Source organism: Carassius auratus, chromosome 20, assembly GCF_003368295.1.
Source record: "Carassius auratus strain Wakin chromosome 20, ASM336829v1, whole genome shotgun sequence".
Lineage (NCBI taxonomy): Eukaryota > Metazoa > Chordata > Actinopteri > Cypriniformes > Cyprinidae > Carassius > Carassius auratus.
Genome location: NC_039262.1, coordinates 28295975 through 28316465, shown reverse-complemented (window position 1 = coordinate 28316465; position 20491 = coordinate 28295975). Strand labels below are relative to the sequence as shown.

The window sequence follows — 20491 nt, the reverse complement described above, 5'->3', positions numbered from 1 at the left end:
CTCCCCAGGCCTCGGAGTATTTGTAAGTGGGCGGTCCCTCTGAATCCTGTTTGGTGGGTTTGGGCGGATTACACTGCTCCCCCTCTTCAGGGCTTAATGAACAGTCCCTACTCAGAGCGTAGCTGTCTGTGGATATTATGCTCCAGCTCAAGTCAACTTTGCTCTTTAATATGGCGGTCTGAGGGCAGCTATGTCTGTCTTGGGTTCCCTGACATGGATTGGGGACCCCCTGAGTTTACCCATCTGAGGGTGGTTATATTACAGCCATTGTTATGGCAGGATGGGCTTCCCTGAATACAGCTGTCTGAGGCTAGCCGTGTTCTACTGCAGTTGTTGTGAGCCCTCTCCTGGAGCTAGCTGTCTGAGGATAGCTATGTGCTAGCGACTGCTCCCCTGCCTAGGGTTTCCAATAGCGGTCTCTTGAGCCCTTACCTAGACAGTGCTGTCTCCCCTGCTAGGGTTGTAAGTGGATAGCCCACTCTCTGTGGTCTGGGGGGTTCTGCAGGAATGTTTTGCTGGGTATCTAGGCTAGCTGTGTATGGTTATTCTGGTCTACAAGCCTTCATACAACCTTTAGGGCATAGGTATCTGAGGATCGATTCATATTGTGCTCTATCATTTATTTGTGTTGGTGTAAAATACAAACCCAATTCCAAAAAAGTTGAGACACTGTACAAATGGTGAGTAAAAAAAGGAATGGAATAATTTACAAATCTCATAAACTTCACAATAGAATATAGATAACATATCAAATGTTGAAAGTGACACATTTTGAAATGTCATGCCAAATATTGGCTCATTTTGGATTTCAAGAGAGCTACACATTACAAAAAAGTTGGGACAGGTAGCAATAAGAGGCTGGAAAGGTTAAATGTACATATAAGGAACAGCCGGAGGACCAATTAGCAACTAATTAGGTGACTTGGCAACATGATTGGGTTGATGATTGAGTGGCATTGTTTCTCGGACCCTTAGACAGCACAGCATCTGTCTCCTCAGTCCCCAGATGTTTGCAGACTGTTATAAAAAGAAGAGTGGATGCCACACAGTAGTAAACATGGCCTTGTCCCAACTTCCTTGAGATGTCTTGATGCCATGAAATTTAAAATCAACTTATTGCTCCCTTAAAATTATTAATTTTCTCAGTTTAAACACTTGACATGTCATCTATGTTGTATTCTGAATATAATATATTGAAATTTGAAACTTTCCACATCACTGCATTCTGTTTTTATTCAGTTTGTACAGTGTCCAATTCTACATATGTCTGTTATCTTTCATATGACTATGACCATATATTTTCTATATGTGTCTTGTATGCAACGCTTGTTTTTTTTTATAACAAGAAAAATTTTGACAAATGATAAGCAGTGTAGCATTATTAAACATACAAAGTGCAAGTCTGCCTATAATAGAATCAGACTCAACTGTAGATCACAGTCGGAAGTTATTAACAGCACTTGATGGATTCTTCTAATCATTATAGATTTGTTTGTGTTTCTGGTGTAGAACCAAACTTTAGCTAAATTCAATACTGTATCAATATACAGCAGATGACGTCAAATCCATGAGAGATACATAGAGGAAAAAAGCATTGTTGGTCGGTGCTACCTAGCTTTAATGTCTAGCAACCTAAAAACAGAAAGACCACAAAAGGTAAATATCTTAAAATGTAAAAATATCCTACAAAAAAAATAAAAATAAAATAAAATCACCAAATATTGTGTTAATGGATTCGTTTACTTCCAGAATGAAAATTTCCCAATAGTTTACTCACCCCCGAGTTATCCATGATGTTCATGTCTTTCTTTCTTCAGTCACAACATTTTTTTTTTAGGAAAACATTCCTGTATTTGTATCCATTTAGCGGACTTCAGTGGTGGTCAATGGGTTAAAGCACCAAATTGCAGCTTCAAAAAATTGCTAATTTTATTGTGATGCGCATTATAAGAAATCACCTTGGAAAAGTCACATACAGTTGTTTCTCTCTCTATGTACTCTGGATCAAAACGGTAGGATAGGGTGAAAAACTGATCTTCTCCTCCAGCTTAAAGGGTGTTTGACTTTCTTTGCATGTTCGCTTTGAAAACAGTGGGTCAGTGCTTCCGATGCATGACCTTTCCAACGTGATTACCAAATGCATGAGGACCAGCTAGTGCAAGTTAGTGTTGCACGGTGCACCGATACTTCAAAAGTATCGCGATTCTCTGAAATTAAAAACGTCACGATTCCTAAATTTATTAGTATCGATACTTCAAAGAATGACTGCGTTCCAGATTTGTAAGAGACATATTTCATGAATCATGATGGTGTGTGCAACGCACGCTTTCAGTGCCGCCTTATGGACGTCAGTGTGTTTTCTCCTCATGCACGCAGCAAAAAAACACTACAGAGAGATGCTGCATTAGTGACTTTACTAAACTGATTTGGCTTTACTAAAATGTGTGCATAATCGCATTAAATAGTTTAAATAAGTTGTTCAGATGAACCGAGCACGAGTTTTCATATATAATATTCACATTAATCACATTAATTCAAATTAAACGTGGAGTTAACCTCTTCTGTATGCTAAATATGAAAACGAGCGTATCTGCACAGCACCTATAACTGCGCTTTGTATCTGCTGATTGCTGATTGAGATTTACATGCTTGGCTCACTGACCCCGTCTACTCATTCATTTCGTTCATAAACCAGATGTATCAGTTCAATTCATTCACAAATGAGAAGATCTCTCGATCTCGTTCAGTGAAGGGCGGATTCGTTCACTACATTCAACAAATCACATGCTCCGTCACATCTTGAGTAACTGTGACAGGATGAAACATCTCACAGAGCTGTTCACGAGCTGCGCATGCACTGCTGTGGAGGGAGGAGCTTCAGTGAATGAGAAATATTTGGAATATATATTTCCATATTTTATAATATACTTTATTTGCGGGCTGGGGCGGGCCAAATAAAAACCCGACCCGCGCATCACTAGGCTGCATGTGGGCGCACGAGTGATACTGTGGCCGCTGGTCAACGACTGTAGATAAAGATGATGCTCATTAAAGCTCACTGGCTGAGTTTTCTCCTCTGAAAGAGAAGGTTGCACAACTGACAGAACAAGGTACAATATCTGAGATATTGCTGCTAAATTTTATGTTTTTTTTTGTTTTTTTGTTTTTACTTGAATGCCATTGCTTAAATTGATATTTATCTTTTGACATTTAATCTTCTGAGTTCAGAAACATTGTTTAATATAATCGCTGTTCATATTTTTATTCAAAGTTCAGAATCAAGATAAATGTATTACTCTTATGTTTCTTATGATAACGGAGATAATGCTGCTAAATTTATTCTTTCTTTACCTTGAATGTCATTGCTCTATTTTATTTTTTGTATTTTGATATTTCATATTTTGTTCAAATGTTTAATATATCTGCTGTTCATATGTTCATTTATTAGTGTGTTATATGATTAGAATGTGGTCCCGGTTTTAAAACAAAGCACATCAATGATATTTGAGAATGTATTTTCCCTTTTCAGGAAAAGTATTGAAAAAGTATCGAAAATCGCAATTCTATATAAGGTATCGGTATCGAAACAATAATTTTGATATCGTGACAATACTAGTGCTAGATGAGCATTTGTGGTTAAAAAGCAATTTTTATTATTTTAGAAAATGAGTTATTGTTTGACTAGATAAGACCCTCACTCCTCAGCTGGGATCGCTTAGAGCCCTTTGAAGCTGCAGATTTGGACCTTCAACACGTTGGCCACCATTGAAGTCCACTATATTTAGAAAAATCCTGGAATGTTTTCCTCAACTTCTTCACGACTGAAGACAGACAGACACAACCATCTCGGATGACATGGGGGCGAGTGAATTATCAGGACATTTTGATTCTGGAGTGAACTACTTCTTTAAATCCAAACAGAAGGCATTGAAAAACACAATTAACAAAACACCAGAGCTGGAGAAAGTGCTTGCCCTCATGCGAACATACCTTGTGTGTATGCGGCATCATCCGCACCCATGCTGAGTCTGCGTGGCTCCGAGCTTTTGTCCCGTTGAGATGAGAGCGGGTCAGACTGGTACAGCGGATCCTGCTCCGTGTAATGGTGATCGCCCGGCAGACTGAGCATGTTTGTCGGCTCGAACGTGGGCGATACCACCCCAGGAGACACAGCCGGAGGTTTATTGGGGGAGACAGTGATTTTAAAGGTGTATTTGGTGTTGGGCTGTGTCACCACCACACGAGGAGACGTGGCTGTGCCTCCTGCTCCCACAGAGGGACGGGATTTGGGCGGGTGGTGGTGTATATACGCAGGGCCCATGCTCACCTGACTCCCTAAAGCCCGCAGACCGGCAGAGCCCTGCAGCGTGGGATTGGCTGAGATATAGAGCGTTGGCGGGTTCCTCGCCCCTCCATCATCAGCCGACGCATTCGCAGAGATGTAGAACTTAGGCTGCGAGCGAGGGGTGTTGGGAACGAGGGCACAGTCGTCCGCAGCGGGCGGGGATGGGGAGATGTACACCGTGGGCTGGCTGCGACTCAGCCCAGCGCCGCCGATCGAGATGGGAGTGGAGGAACCCGTGGATGCAGCCAGCGAAGACGACGCAGGACAGGATGAAGATGTGGAGCTACAGGCGGCTCGTGGTGCAGAGCCGGAGCGCAGGAGCGTCGCCTTCGACCCTCCGGACACCCTCTGTGGAGACTCCAGCTTGATCTCAATCTGATTCTTCCGCGGCCCGGTTGAGATGTTCTGGATGTTGTACTGGCTGAAGGAGGACGAGCTGGAGGACGGTGAGGGCGAGGAGGTGGCGGCCTGCAAGGCGACGGCCGAGGGGATGGAGGGCGCCTGGGTGTTGGTGGGCGAGCTGATGGGCATGTAGACGTGTGAGGTCTGGTGCTGGCCGGCGCTCCAGGAGCTCTGGGAGGCTGCGGGGTGGCTGATCTGGTAGATCTGCTGAGCAGGCTGTGAGGTGGGGCTGTACTGAGCCCGGCCCTGCACCTGTCGCGTGGAGCCCGGCTGGGTCACGTACGGCCGGATGTAGATGGAGTTTGGGCTGTTCAGGCCCGACTGAGGCCCTCCGTGGATGTGCAGGGAGGTCGGCGTGTTACGGCCGGTGTTGGGCGCAAGTGTCACTGTGATCGGGTTGAACCGTGGAGTGGGAGGTGGTCCGTGACCTTTGCCCCCGACCTGGTAAAGGCCCAGGTGCTGAGGAGGCTGTGGCTTGCGAGTGGACTCCATGGTGGTGAAGGTGCCAAGGCTTGTGGGTGTGTGTGTCGGCAGGGATGTTGTTTCGGGCTGGTAGAGCTCGGAGAGAGGGGACGGCACGGTCAAAGGCCCATCAATCGCGCTGGGGGTGACAGTCCTGCTGCCATTCATCCTCACTACATCTCGCTGCACTGCATCATGGGCATTCTGAGAGACAGAGGTTGAGCTGGGTCATGTGATTGCGAAGATCTGTCAAACTCTGGCTGCCTTCGCTATACAAGAAACTAGGACTCACCTTGGTCAGGTACTCACAACACGCAGCTAAATTGCTCTTATTCTGGGGAGAGAAGAGAGAGACAAGTCTGTCAGCTTCAGATCGAGTGGATACTGTATATGTGTCACTTTTGCATACAGTTAGTTTCATATGTATTTGGACCAGTAGTTGACACAGTAGGACTCGTCCACAATATCCACTGACCGCACCTCAGACCCAGCGCTAAATCTAGCAACTTTCAGATGCTTTTAGTGGCTTTTTTCCCATATAATATATATATATATATATATATATATATATATATATATATATATATATATATATATATATATATACACACTGACAAACCTAGTGACTTTTGGATAAACCTTAAAGGGTTAGTTCGCCCAAAAATGAAAATTATGTCATTAATAACTCACCCTTATGTTGTACCAAACCAGTAAGATCTCAGTTTATCTCCAGAACACAGTTTAAGATATTTTAGATTTAGTCCGAGATCTCAGTCCCTCCATTGAAGCTGTGTGTACGGTCTACTGTCCATGTCCAGAAAGGTAAGAAAAACATCATCAAAGTAGTTCATGTGACATCAGAGGGTCCGTTAGAATATTCTGAAGCATCGAAAATACATTTTGGTCCAAAAATAGCAAAAACGACGACTTTATTCATCATTGTCTTCTCTTCCGTGTCTGTTGTGTGAGAGAGTTAAAATCAAAGCAGTCTGGATTTCCGGTTCATGAACGAATCATTCAGTTCACCAAATCGAACTGAATCGTTTTAAACGGTTCGCATCTCTAATACGCATTAATCCACAAATGACTTAAACTGTTAACCTTTTTAATGTGGCTGACACTCCCTCTGAGTTCAAACAAACCAATATCCCGGGGTAATCCATTTACTCAAACAGTACACTGACTGAACTGCTGTGAAGAGAGAGCTGAAGATGAACACCGAGCCGAGCCAGATAACGAACAATAGACTGACTCGTTCTCGAGTCAAGAACCATTTCTGTCAGACGTGTCTGATTCGTGAACCGAGGAGCTGATGATACTGCGCATGTGTGATTCAGCGTGAAGCAGACCGACACACAGAGCGTCTGAACTGAACTGATTCTTTTGGTGATGGATTCTGAACTGATTCTGTAATAGTGTTATGGGTGCAGGTAAACCAAAGACTTGAATCAAGGGCAATCATCGCAAATGACGCCATTACATCGAGCGCAAAAGAACTGGTGAACCGTTTTCTTCAAACGGTTTATTGAATCGAACTGTCCGAAAGTACTACTGGTGATCCGAAAACAGATGCAACCGGTTCTGCACTCGTGAACGAGTCAGTGTTTTGTTCGTTATCTGGCTCGGCTCGGTGTTCATCACAGCAGTTCAGTCAATGTACTGTTTGAGTGCATGCATTACTCCGGGATATTGGTTTGTTTGACCTCAGAGGGAGTGTCAGACACATTAAAAAGGTTAACAGTTTAAGTCATTTGTGGATTAATGCGTATTAGAGATGCGAACCGTTTAAAACGATTCAGTTCGATTTGGTGAACTGAATGATTCGTTCATGAACCGGAAATCCAGACTGCTTTGATTTGAACTCTCTCACAATAGACACGGAAGAGAAGACAATGATGAATAAAGTCGTCGTTTTTGCTATTTTTGGACCAAAATGTATTTTTGATGCGTCAAAATATTCTAACGGACCCTCCGATGTCACATGGACTACTTTGATGATGTTTTCTTACCTTTCTGGACATGGACAGTATACCGTACACACAGCTTCAATGGAGGGACTGAGAGCTCTCGGACTAAATCTAAAATATCTTAAACTGTGTTCTGAAGATAAACGGAGGTCTGACGGGTTTGGAACAGCATGAGGGTGAGTTATTAATGACATAAATTTTCATTTTTGGGGTAACTAACCCTTTAACTATGATTCAGTTGGAAGATGTTCTGACTCATTCTGAATGAATCTCTTCCCAAATCGTCTTTTGCTAACATTTTCGTCTCGTTTTTATTGGTTAACGAAAATGTCAGTACATTTACATCATAGTTTTTGGCATTCAAAGAGAATTTTAGTTTGTTATTGTCTTGTTGACGTCTGTGAAATTTGTTTGTTTGACTAAGATTATTTGTCTACAAAATTAACACTGATTTGGACACAGGCACATTTTTTTTATTTTAGCTGCTGAACAAAACATATTCAAGTTACAGTTATATAATGAATAGCAGTTTTTCCACTGGCGAGCTGAAACCGGGCGTGTAGTGCGTGCCAGGGCCAGTCGCGTTTCCTCTGTCACTCCGGGGCTTGATCGTGCCTCGTCGGGGCTTCCTCGGGGCCAACGGCCAGGGTTTTTTGGTCACCATACAAGGCAAAAATATTTATAAGCGATGTAAAAGACTAGTAGTAAACTTGGTAAATGCAACCGCTTGAATAAATCAGACGTCAGCTTCTTATTCTCCATCACAATCATATAGTAACATATTTTTATCCATCTTAAGTCTCATCTCGAGTGTTTAGCTCCACGTAACCTATGTCAGATAAATATAATAATGATTTTGTTCGGGAGCTTTTATAAAAATAAAGAAATTATCATTCTTTCTAAATGTGACTTATATTGGCTATTGTGACTACAAATATACAGAAATAGACTGAATAGACTGAATAAGAAGGCTATTTTCGTAATGCTTTAGCGTAAAAAAAATAGAAATGCATTTATTGTGTAACTAATTCTCAATCCTGATAAAATAATTCACTATGATCAATGTAACACTTATTATAGTAAGACATCGATGCTTTTGGATCTAAATATGCGAACAATCTGTTATCGTGTTAGTTTTGTGATCGTGCTAGTTCCAGTGACTTATTGCTTAGTTTTCTGATAACTTCTCTTTGTTGGTGAAATGAAGGGATGGCGTGACATTGTTCCTGAGAGGGGTGTAAAGGCCGTTTTAGTGAAGCGCAGCGGTGTTTCAGGCTCAACTGTGGAAACACAGCACTGTTCTGGCCTCGGTGCTACTGGCCTGAGACTATAAGCCTCGCACGGCCCGTTTAAAGCCCTGGCTCCCATTGACCTGGCACTGGAACACTGGCTAATATGGGCTTAAAGGGCACACTCAGAGCTTTAATTTGGGGTAGTCACACCAAAATTGGAAGTTAAACCCCTTAAATTAAAACTTAAAGTCTGTACTTCAATTTCATCTTGGTTTCTTCATTTTAATTATATTCTGGTCAAACAGAGCCGAAATTATGAAAATTGTGTCAGTGTCCAAATATATATGACCCTGACTGTATGTGTCACTTTTGATATAGATCATTGGTATCAAACTCCCAAGGCTCATAACAGATTCCCTGGTGCAGCATGTGTTCCTCACCTGCAGGACACACTCGGACACCACGTCCTCGGGAACCTCTGGAAACTTGTGCCGCAGGTGGTGCAGAACCTGATTGTCAATCTGTTGGTTTCCCTGTGCCATTCGTCTACTGCCAAAACAGAACGGACTTGACCACAGCACTGGCTCACATTGACTATCTTAGCATCTTCTGCAATCAAGAGAGAAGAGGAGAAAAAGAGAGAAAAGAAAACCACATTAGTGAGTCGTGAATCAATCACTCTAGGAAAGGCTTGCTTAGTTGGGGTCACTTCATCTACAGTGATATCATTGACTTGATTGCAAATAAATGCACAGACACTATTTAAACTGAACAGAGATGACATCACTGAATTCAATGATGAACTGCCTTTAACTATCATTTTGCATTATTGAGACACTGTTTTCCTAATGAATGTTGTTCAGTTGCTTTGACGCAATGTATTTTGTTATATAAATAAAGGTGTTACAATCTAATTATTAAATTTAAACTACACAAACACATATTCACAAAAGTTTATAAATGATACACAGTTTACACGGTTTGGCGGGGCAAGTGTGACAGCAGAAGCTATCTCTGCTGATTCTAGGGAAGAGTTTTTAGCAGCTGCTAAAATATAATTCCACGCTTGAAGCAAACCAAAAGACCAATAGCAGCCAAGTCCCATGACAATGTAGAGACATGAGAGGTTTGTGTCAAAAGTACCGGCCGCGATACCATTAGATTCTCAAATTGTAAAAACTCCCATTTCCCGCTAAGATGTGATCGCTGTTGAGCAGATTCTTAATGCAGCGCTGACTGGTCATAATGAAGCGACTATCATTGAAGCCAATCACATACCTTTAATCTGTTAGTTGATGATTTTTAAATCATAGTTATGTCTGTGTAAAGTTATTCAATACAGATTGATGTTAAATGTATTTGTAAACATTTCAGAAACATAATATTAATGCAAAATACTTTCCCTTAGTATTTCCCATGACCTAGGTTTGGTTGAGAAGTTATTTAACTCTTTACATATGCCTAATTAAACAGTAATAATGTCAACTACTGTGACTATGAACAAAGAACTCACTATTCATACACAGCACATCCATGTATTAAAATCACTCTCACACACACACACACACACACTCACAGCTCCACCACTCTCCATCCTCCACAGCACCTCGGTCTCCTTAAAAACTCTTAAATTATATCAAGGAAATACAATGTTTTAAATACATTCAATGGAATAAGAAATGTCTTAATTATAATTTCAAGAGGTCTTACAGTTGGGAAAGAGTCATGATACGGCTGGATTAAACTTCCAAACGCGGCGTGATGTCTTTGAATGTCTCTGAAGGGAACCGACTGTCCTCAGAAACGGGTCGTTGGCAGATTTAATTTGGCCTATAATTCCTGATAAAGCAGTGTTTATGAGCGGCGAGCTGTTGCCATGATATTTCAGCGCTCAGAGCGCCACCTCGTGGCAGAGAATGAATTCACATTTCCAACAAGCCTTGTTTACAGCCAGGAATACCCAGAAGATACCAGGAATCAGCGGGAAATGTTTACTGTTGACACTTTATAGTTATTTTACATTTAAATACATTTAAAAGCAGTTTACAAAAGTTGTTTTCACTTTATAACGTTTGACACAATTGCTCGCTTTATAATAGCATTGCTGTGGGTTGTTTTCTTTATATTTATTTGTATTTTAATGTTTGAGGTACTCAAAGTTATTATTAAAAGGTTAAAACTGAAGTTGTTTTATATTTTCAACCTTTATTTCTCATATAACTGAAGACCGTGACAAAACCTTTATCAATTAATCGCAGCATGGAAATCTGATAGTCACATGCCTAGACAGTAATAAATGAATATTAATAATCCACCACTGATCAACACAGTCATAGCAGCTCCGTTTAGGCCTGTTTTGTTTGTTTATGTCAAGCTTATTTATGCTGCCAGAATCACAAGATAGTAATTCAGCTGTAACTAGTACATCAGGCCTAAAAGCAGTAATGTTCCTTAAAGTCAGCATGAAACCGAAGTAGTGATTGTCTTTTTTTCTCTTCTGTGACATCTATCGAGTGAAACAGCATCTGAAATGAGAGGACAGGACTTAGTTTCGTCCTTCGGGTGTTGATTGGATCGTTGGGAGAGACTGGATCAGGTCAGAACATGGTCAGGGATGTCCTGAGAGTAATGCTGAGGTAATCTCCTGATGTGGATTGAATGTTTGAGTGTTGGTCAATGCACTGATCTGTGTGAAGGGTTTATCTTCACGTCAGAAGACACCAGGAGAGGGAGAGGTTAACGCTTCGGAGGAAAGATTACAACAGCACATCAAATAAAATTATCAAGTACACAAATAAATTACTATTTATAAAAAACACTACAGTATTCCATTAAAAATAAAAAAGGTTCAACTTAGATTTCAAGGAGACATTAAAATGCAGCTGTTGTCTTCTCTTGTTCAGTGTAAGCAGGAGCGGGATTCGATTCGGTTTCAGCGGTTTTCCTGCGTTATACATTTATTGGTGGCCACCAAAACAAACTTTTGTCCTGCCAAATCATTTCTGATCAGTTAATATGAGTGCTGCACGAGAGAGAGAGAGAGAGAGAGAGAGAGAGAGAGACACAGAGAGAGAGAGAGAGACAGAGAGAGAGAGAGAGAGAGAGAGAGAGAGAGAGAGACAGAGAGAGAGAGAGAGAGCGAGAGACAGAGAGACACACAGAGAGAGAGAGAGAGAGAGAGAGAGAGAGACACAGAGAGAGAGAGAGAGAGCGAGAGAGAGAGAGAGAGAGAGAGAGAGAGAGAGAGAGAGAGAGAGAGAGAGCACCGTCACTCTCTCAGGTTAATAAACGATCAGAAGACAGGACCCTTGTTTAATTTGATTCATTTCTCCTGAATTATAGCTGGGTGTGGGTCGTGCCCAAAAAACATGTCACCTTATCCTCTCTGACAAGCCTTCCTCACATGCGGCTGACGCAAACCACACTTTCAGTTAACAAATAAAAATACTGTGCAGTGATGAAGAAAAAAACATCTTATCTTACAAAGCTATGAAGAACAAAAACCTAAAATTCACAGCTTTTAGCAAAGAGGGCAAGAAAGGATGAGAGCGAGAGAAGAGGCTGAAAACTGAATAATTCTCAGACACCGTCTGGAAGGAAATGGGGCCAATCAAAAAATTAATAAAAACAGGGAGCAACTAAGTGTAATACATGACCAGTTCCTTCTTTTCTAACTACTTTGGTAAGGGTGTTCCTGCATGTAAAGTAGCTGTAAGCACATTGTTTTATTATCTATCCTGTATGGAGCCAAAAGAGTCTCAATAAAGATAAATGCACACACTACATTCACATATGCACACACAGGATTCATAAATACACACACAGGATACACAAATGTGCACAAAATGTACAAATGCACACACAAAATTTAAAAAGCACAGAAGCACAGTGCGTATGATCATTCCCTGTTTAAAAAAAGGCATTTGTGTGTGGAGCCAAGTCAGAGGAGTCTCAAAATCCACACACAAATGCAGTGAAGTTCACAGACCACAAGCAGCTTGTAAATCAATATATATATGTGTGTTCAACAGTTATACATTTGTGAATCTTGTCCTGTGCATTTGTGAATATTGAGTGCATTCGTAAATGTTGTTTGCATTTCTGAATGGTGTGTGTATTTCTGGATTTTGTGTGCATTTGTGAATCTTCTGTGCTTTTTAAATTTTGTGTGTGCATTTGTGAATTTTGTGCGCATTTGTGTATCCTGTGTGTGCATATGTGAATGTAGTGTGTGCATTTATCTTTATTGAGACTCTTTTGGCTCCATACTGCAGTGACTGTTCTTTATTTAATGAGTAAACAGGATCTGTATGTAATCTTGCAGTCAGTGCTGGGATCATGAGGAGGGGGAAACTGTACTGTATTAGTAGCAGCTACTGAAATGTTTCTCCACAAGACGACAGCACGCCGCTGCTGATGTTCCTGATTGTGTTCTTATCTCTAGCTTCACATGCGGGATGTTTTCATCACCTTCACAAGCAGAACTGCTGTTGATGATTACATCTGAGTGAGCAGAACAGCACACTGAATAAACTCATCACTTCATCAGAAAACACAGTGTATCAGCTCCTCTTCACACACTGTGTCTGAGTCAGGAGATAAATGCAATGCAAGCTGAGCTTTCGTTTGTCCAGTGTTGGGTCTCTGTCCACCTCTGGTTTCCTGTCTGAATAAAAACTTTTATGGATTTAAACTTGTCTGATAATATCAATAGTTTATTAAAACATTATGTTAGTAAGTGTCAGTTTGTCTGCACTTGTCTGTCGTGTTATTGTATTTCTTTAATAAAGGTGTATTAGTAATATTTTGCTCGATGCGCCCTCTTGTGGCCACAGTAGAGAAGCCAAACACTTTTTCCCTCCTAACTGAAATCATGTCTTATTAATTTGAACACTAACAATAGTAAATTAATCTGAATGTAGTTTTTCAGCCATTTGGACAGCAGCAGTGCTCAAGGACTGATCAGTAATTAACAGATAATGTCCAAACGTGCAGAAGGAGCCCGGAGCTGACCGTATGCTCTTCATCACTGGAGGCCTGTTCTACATCACATCAATCCTGCTGCTCGCTCAACATAAAAACATGATGCCTTCATTCAAATTCAATCCAAGATAACATCCTCACTTTAACCAACACTTCATATACAACTAACAGTCTCAGTTGACCCTTGTGCACACAGGTAGGCCTATTGAGACAAATTTCAAGATCCAATTTTGAGTCACAAGCTTGCCATTCAATTAGATTCAGATTTGATTATTTTGGATAAATATCAAGTAGGCTACAGTACATGGCAAATTCTCAAGACAAAAAATAAGAAAGCTCTCATCTAATACTGAGAAAAATATATTTTGCCCTGTATTTCTAGAAGACTGAAGGTAACAATTAACTGGTTTATATGCAAACACTTAGGATACACTCAATAAAGTTGCTTGCTTATTTGTAATGAGTTTATGGTCCCCGAATGTTTATCTTCCTGAGGTGAATGTGAGGTTACGTGACATTGTTTCCCAGCTCTTAGACTGATGTCCTTCCGTTGCTGAAACACTGAGCGATTACATGAGACAGGACACGGATTTCAGCAAGTTCTACTCTCTCTTTTACCTTCAGACATTCATTTGGGTTTATTTCAAGCTGAAGCGGTTATTAAAGTGGAGCAGATGATCAGCTTCAGCGAACTGTCACTCCACATTAAACATCAACTAAACAGCATTTATTGTTTGAAATGAAATCTGAGACATCGCTTCATATCAAAAGCTTATTGTGATCTACTGGATGGAAGGAGATGTTTCCTTGCTCGGCCAAAACAAAGGTACAGAAGAAGAGGCACTAGACCGTATACTGCACCAGCTCCTCGACTGATATAACCCGACACCTCAGGAACCACTCAAAATGTTTCAGCGTTGGAACAAGACACGTCCTTTTGCTTTAAAGCTCGTTCAGCTCTCTTCTACAGCATGTGTTGTGAATTGCTCTGTTTGAAGATGAAAGGCTTCAGAGTCTTTGCTGATTGCAGTTCACTTTCAAAGACCTTCCCTCTCTATCTCTTCTCTACTCAGAAAACAATCATGATCACAGTTAAGGTTGCCATGATTAAAGGAACAGGTTACCTGAAAAATTACAATTATGTCAGCATTTAGAAATGCCAACAGTACATGAAAAAGAGTACATGTTCTTTTTTACAGCGTTTGTCTTTCTAGAGCTAATGGCAGGAATTAAAAATGCCAAATATCAGCCAATATATCACTCAGCGACTCTACAGTCACGTCATTAAAAAATGCAGCTTTTTCTAATGTGAGCGCAGTGTTTTCAGAATGTGTGCTGCTCATCCTTTTAACAAAGCAAACTGTGTCTATAACAGCATTTTATGTTGGTCTTCCGCTGAAAGGTTTCTCCTCTCAATGTGTGCATGAATGCAGGGATGTTTCTCGTGCACTCACCACTGAAGAAATGCATTCACTAGCATCCAGTGGCAATCATGAAATACCACCAGCACCACAAAACACCAGACAGACAGGAAAAAATCCTATCAATCTGTGCCTTGACCCACTACAGTTTGCATATAGACTAAGCAGAGGGGTCCAGGATGCAACTGTAACAGTACTCATCTTTAATCATCTTGAGGGCAATAGAAATCACGCCAGACTACTGTTTGTTGTCTTCTCGTCAGCTTTTAACACCATTCAGCCCCACATGCTGGTTGAGAAGCTCTTAGATCAGTTTAAACTGGAGGCCAACCTTGTGTTCTGGATATTAGGTTTCCTCACAAGAGCCCCTTTCACACTGCCATTACAGCAAATACAGGGGTAAAGTGTTCCTGCAGTTGTTCCCTGGTCGCTAGATTTGGCACTTTCACACTGCCAGTGATGACCCGGTATATTAGGCTAGTGACAATGCCCCTGAATTTTCGAGATACACCTACCGGAGGTAGAACTAAACCCAACAATGTTTTTTCTCATCTCTAAGGTCTCCCATATATGAAATGGATTCTTGGCTAAAAATATTTTACTGCTAAGATTGTTAAATTAACAGATATTGTTATACACCACAAAACCAATAAAGGACTAAAATATAGCCTGTCCGTATGGGAGTTAAGGCATATAAACTAATGCAGATCAATCGCACAAGCTCTGAGAGCTTTGAAACTTGACATGTTTGTAGTCAGGAAGTTGATTTAACTACTAGAAAAGACTGGATGTGAATATCTTGATGTATGGAATAAATAGAGACATGTAAACACATATCTAAAATAAGCGGACATGCACAAATTTAATATCTATGCAGAATGTTTTCATTTACTTTGTGTTTGCTTTGCCTGGCATTATCATAGAAACACATATGATGGCTTGTTGGAAAGGTGGGGTTGTGCTGAATCCAGCAATACCAAATATGTAAATATATGATAAAAGAGAAGTGTTCTGTCACTCAATGTATGAGGTGTCCAAAATGAATGAAAATGAAACACTGACATAATTGAGTCCAAACCCATTCATTATCAGTGGTGAGAAGAATGTTGAGAAATTCAAATATAAGAGACATCAAAAAATATTTAATATGGCACCTTGTACTATATGGAAACAAAGATTGAAATCGAAAGATAACACCTTACCATAGCACAAACAGGAGACCAGGAGTTTTAACTTAATGAACTTATTAATAAAACTATAACTTAACTTCACACAATACAACCTAAATTACTGTCTTAAATAAAACAAATGGCAATCTAACTAAAGAAACAAACACTCTTCGGGGAAATGAGCCCTGTCTTCTCAGGCTGTTTAGTTTATTTTCTAGCAGCAACCATTTGGAACATCAACTGCTTTTGGTAACCATTGGAGAAGGGTCTGGCTGCAGACTTGCACTTGCACTCTCAGACACTGCTTCTGCTAGCGACGTCACTTGCAGTCTTTATTTTTTATTTTGTTCTATTTATTGATAACTTTTTGTTTGAATTTCCCAACATTTTATAACAGTTGCCATGTGGCGAAGACAAGAAAAAAGAAACTAAATTACAATGTCAATTGCAATCGCTACTTGCACTCTCCGCTACCTGTGACATCACTTGCAATCAACACAAATCCTGCTTGTTGCCAGTGGAGACAAGACGCTGTGGTTGTGATTAAACGATTAAAACTAATTTAGTACTATAACGTACAGGGTCCTGCAAGAAAAAGACAAGCACAGACCTTGGCCACAGAACAGCAGAATATGAACGCAATGCACAAAGTCTTTTGTTAAGCGTTTTCCTCCTGTAGAAAAAACCTAACACTTAATATGGCATAATGTATTCAGACACATTAAGTTCAATTAAAAGATCAAATTCGATATATAGTTATTATTCAATGTACTGCAAGTCAAGCAGATGGCTATGAACACAATGTGCAAACTTTGTCCTCCCATACAACATAACGCTTAATGTGGCCTAATAACAGACTAAGATGATAAAGACAATTTAGTAGGCCTAGGCTATATGTCTTGTTGTTGACTCTAAGTACATACAGACCAGCAAATATGAACGGCATTATGCATTAAGTGATTTTAAAAGGATCAACTCCGTACAGGCAAGCAGACGAGTACAGAACGCAGTGCGTTAAATTGTACATTAAACATTTTCCTCCTATAGAAAATCATTATAAATAAAACACATAATGTAGGTTAATGGACAAAGACAGTGATATAAACAAGTTGTAGACAGTTTATTCTATATGGAAAAATGCTTAATGTGAAACTTTGCGTGTTGCGTTTATTCTGGGCTCACATGCTTGCCTGTACATATTAGTTATGTATTTTAATAAAGTAGAGAAGCATGAGTTTGGCCTTTCTCATCTATGTCCATTATGCCACATTTTGCGGTATGTGAGGAAAATACTATATACATATTCCTTATATTAATGAACTGTACATTTAATTTGATATTTTAATAGCATCTTAATATATTAAGCCATGTTAAGTGTTTTTTTTCTACGCTTAGCTAGAGACTTTGTGCAAATGTTCATATTCTGGTGTTCTGGCCATGGATTTGCCGATCTTGTCTTTTTCTTGCAGGACCCTGTACGTTATAGTACTAAATTAGTTTTAATAATTTAATCACCACCACAGCGTCTTGTCTCCATTGGCAACATGCACGATTTGTGTTGATTGCAAGTGATGTCACAGGTAGCGGAGAGTTCAAGTAGCAATTGCAAGTGACATTGTAATTTAGTTTCTTTTTTCTTGTCTTCACAACCTTGCTTTATAAAATGTTGGGAAATTCAAACGAAAAGTAATAAAAAAAATAAACAAAATAAAAAATAAAGACTGCAAGTGATGTCACTAGCGGAAGTGCAAATGTCTGAGTGTGCAAGTCTGAGAGTGCAAGTACAAGCCTGCAGCCAGACCCTCTTGAAACATTATGGGGTCAACTCCCCATGATGTTACAACTGCAACACACCACTCATCCACATTGTCATCAGTGACAAAGTGGGTCATATTTGGACAGTCAGGGCAAGAGCAAAACCCTGTGCAGGTCAAGCCCACAGAAAGACACTGGCATTTGGTGGCATCGGCACAGTTTCCGTCTGTACAGTAGAGGTGGGTGAGGTCTCTAACTCCTTTAGGTGCTGGTGCCTTCTGGAACATCACAGATTAAATGCAGCCACCTTCTCTGAGCCTCCATCCTCTACCAACTGGGTTCCAGAGAAGAGGTTTGGCCAGGTGGCTGTGATGCCACACTGCTGTTTGGTACACGGCTCTCAGCACATGTTGCTGGAAGCCATCTTCTGTTGGGGGTAGTTTTGCTGCTGACACCTCAGCTCATCCAGGTTGGTGCTAGGATGCCCATCTTGGTGCCTCTTCTTTGTCTTTCAAGATCTTTGATTGAGTGTTGGTGGTCATATCTATCAAAAACTATAACGACACAGCTGTTACCTTCCTTTCCCATTAAAGTTGCAATCTTTTTCCAGACACACTCACCCAGGTCATTGTACGTTTGAAAGGCTGAATCATTGAGCATTTGAAGAAGATCCATGCCATCAATGATATATGCTGATGGTTATTTTACACTTTGCAGCTGCTGTTGTCTTCTTTATGCTTCCATCATCAAAAAACAAAGAGGGTGGGACAAAATCATGTTTAATCTGAGATACGAGATTTTTATGACTTGGGAGTGGGGAGATACGAGGTTATGCACTCATTGATAAGAATGATACAGACACAGACGTCGCTGCTGCCAGCAGTGTTCATCAAAGTCTGCGGTCGTGTCGAGCCTTTTGACAAGAGATAAGGCTTTAAGGGGTAACTAAACCCCTGGTCAGAGCCTGACTCCACCCACTGGCAATATTTGAAAAATGCTGAAAAGTGGGCAGACCACACCGGAGATAGAGGGGACAAACCAAGGGCAGGGCTGAGCCGGTGGGGCGTGAACCTGAGACCCTCAGTGACAGATTAATTGACAGCTGCTGTTAGAGTCGCTAAAATGGAGAGTGACTCTAGTGACGCAAGTAGTTTTGCAACAGAGCGTTCATTTCAAGTAGAGGACTTTTCTCCCCCACCTTCACCTGAAGTGGAGGATGTCGAGGTGTCTGAGGACACAGGGCCAGGGCCTGAGCCATATCAATTCAAGCCACTGGCTCAAACTGCGGTCTTAACTCCCGGATTCTGATAGGCATCCGATGATGCTAGCGAAGCAGCCTGTGCAAGAGAGAATGGGCCAGTCTCCGAGTAAGGCACTGCGTCGCTTTTCAGCGTGAGCTGTGTGGAGCCTTACAGCTGTGTGGACCATTACCGAAGCATTACAGCTATGGATTTTTTACAAAACAAGCCTACTCAAATGTATCTAACCTAACGATTTTCATTCGTTATTGTAAGAAATGAAAAAGAGTTATGCAAAGATAGGCTTACTTGGTGCCAGTAGACAGACCTTTTTTCTCCCATAAATAAAACCTGTTGGCCTACTTGGGGCATTTTACATGCACAGTGCCAACTTTGAGTCAGTAAAATAATAATAAAAACAATAATTTAATGCTGGTATCCAAAACATTTAATTCAATACAAGTAGAATTAGAAATTAGATACATTTTAAAACTTCAATGCACATGTATAATAAGCCTAGTAATAATAACCCTAGTACTATCGATCATAACATACTTCTACAGAGACTGGAAAACTGGGTTGGGCTTTCTGGGATGGTACTCAAATGGTTCAGGTCATACTTAGAAGGGAGAGGCTATTATGTGAGTATAGGAGAGCATAAGTCTAAGTGGACGTCCATGAGATGTGGAGTGCCACAAGGGTCAATTCTTGCACCGCTCTTGGTTAGCCTGTATATGCTTCCACTAAGTCAAATAATGAGAAAGAACCAAATTGCCTATCACAGCTATGCTGATGATACCCAGATTTACCGGCACGTCTGCTGCTTTAAATTCTCGAGCTCATTACAGCAGGATTGATTCTGATTGGTTGGCAATGTTTTATCGTTCATCAGGGGGGAAAATCATTCTGAAAGTGATTCCAACGATATCGTTTCTTTATTGTTATAGTTATGGTGTGGACTCTGCTATTCTTTAATATTGAGAACGATTTTTAGAACTATATCTTTATCGTTATCTTTATAGTTATCGTGCTTGGTGTGAACGGCCTTTAGCGGGCAAAATCCTCAAAAAATAAGCACTTTAACATCTGAAGACCGGAGGAGGTTTGGAGAGAAGCTCAAAATTTGTATTGGTGACAAAATCGAAGCTATTCAAAGCCCATATGAAATCTGGGATGACAAAAAACGTTGGTCCGACTCGCCCGTGTCTTGGCCACGAATCTGCTGGGGAGACATTTATTCTTATTTAATAGAAACCCCTGGACCCTTCACTCATGAAAGATTAAAGGCTTTCAAAAGTCTGAAGGCCTATGATTATTTTGTTTCTCGAAAAGTTGGGCCAATCTTTTCTGCCAAACAGAAAGCAGTGATCGTGCTAAAAGCAGAGGTTAGACCTGGCCAAGCAGAGTCACAGCATGATTCGCATCTCCCGTGGGTGATCGCCAGAGAGAACGCCGAAATAATCACTGCTCACTGCGACTGCAAATCCGGGTAAGTCTTCATTGATCAGTGTTCTTAT

The 20491-nt window shown here is 40.7% G+C and overlaps 1 protein-coding gene across 1 annotated transcript in view; it reads right to left on the bottom strand.

The window, feature by feature from the left end:
- Positions 1–20491, bottom strand: part of LOC113037720 (TGF-beta-activated kinase 1 and MAP3K7-binding protein 2-like) — a 41517-nt gene that overhangs the window by 7530 nt on the left and 13496 nt on the right. Inside the window, 3 exon segments of the mRNA XM_026195064.1 lie at positions 3991–5423; positions 5425–5543; positions 8849–9017. Coding sequence (XP_026050849.1) covers positions 3991–5423; positions 5425–5543; positions 8849–8950 — 1654 coding nt within the window. The 5' untranslated portion in view covers positions 8951–9017.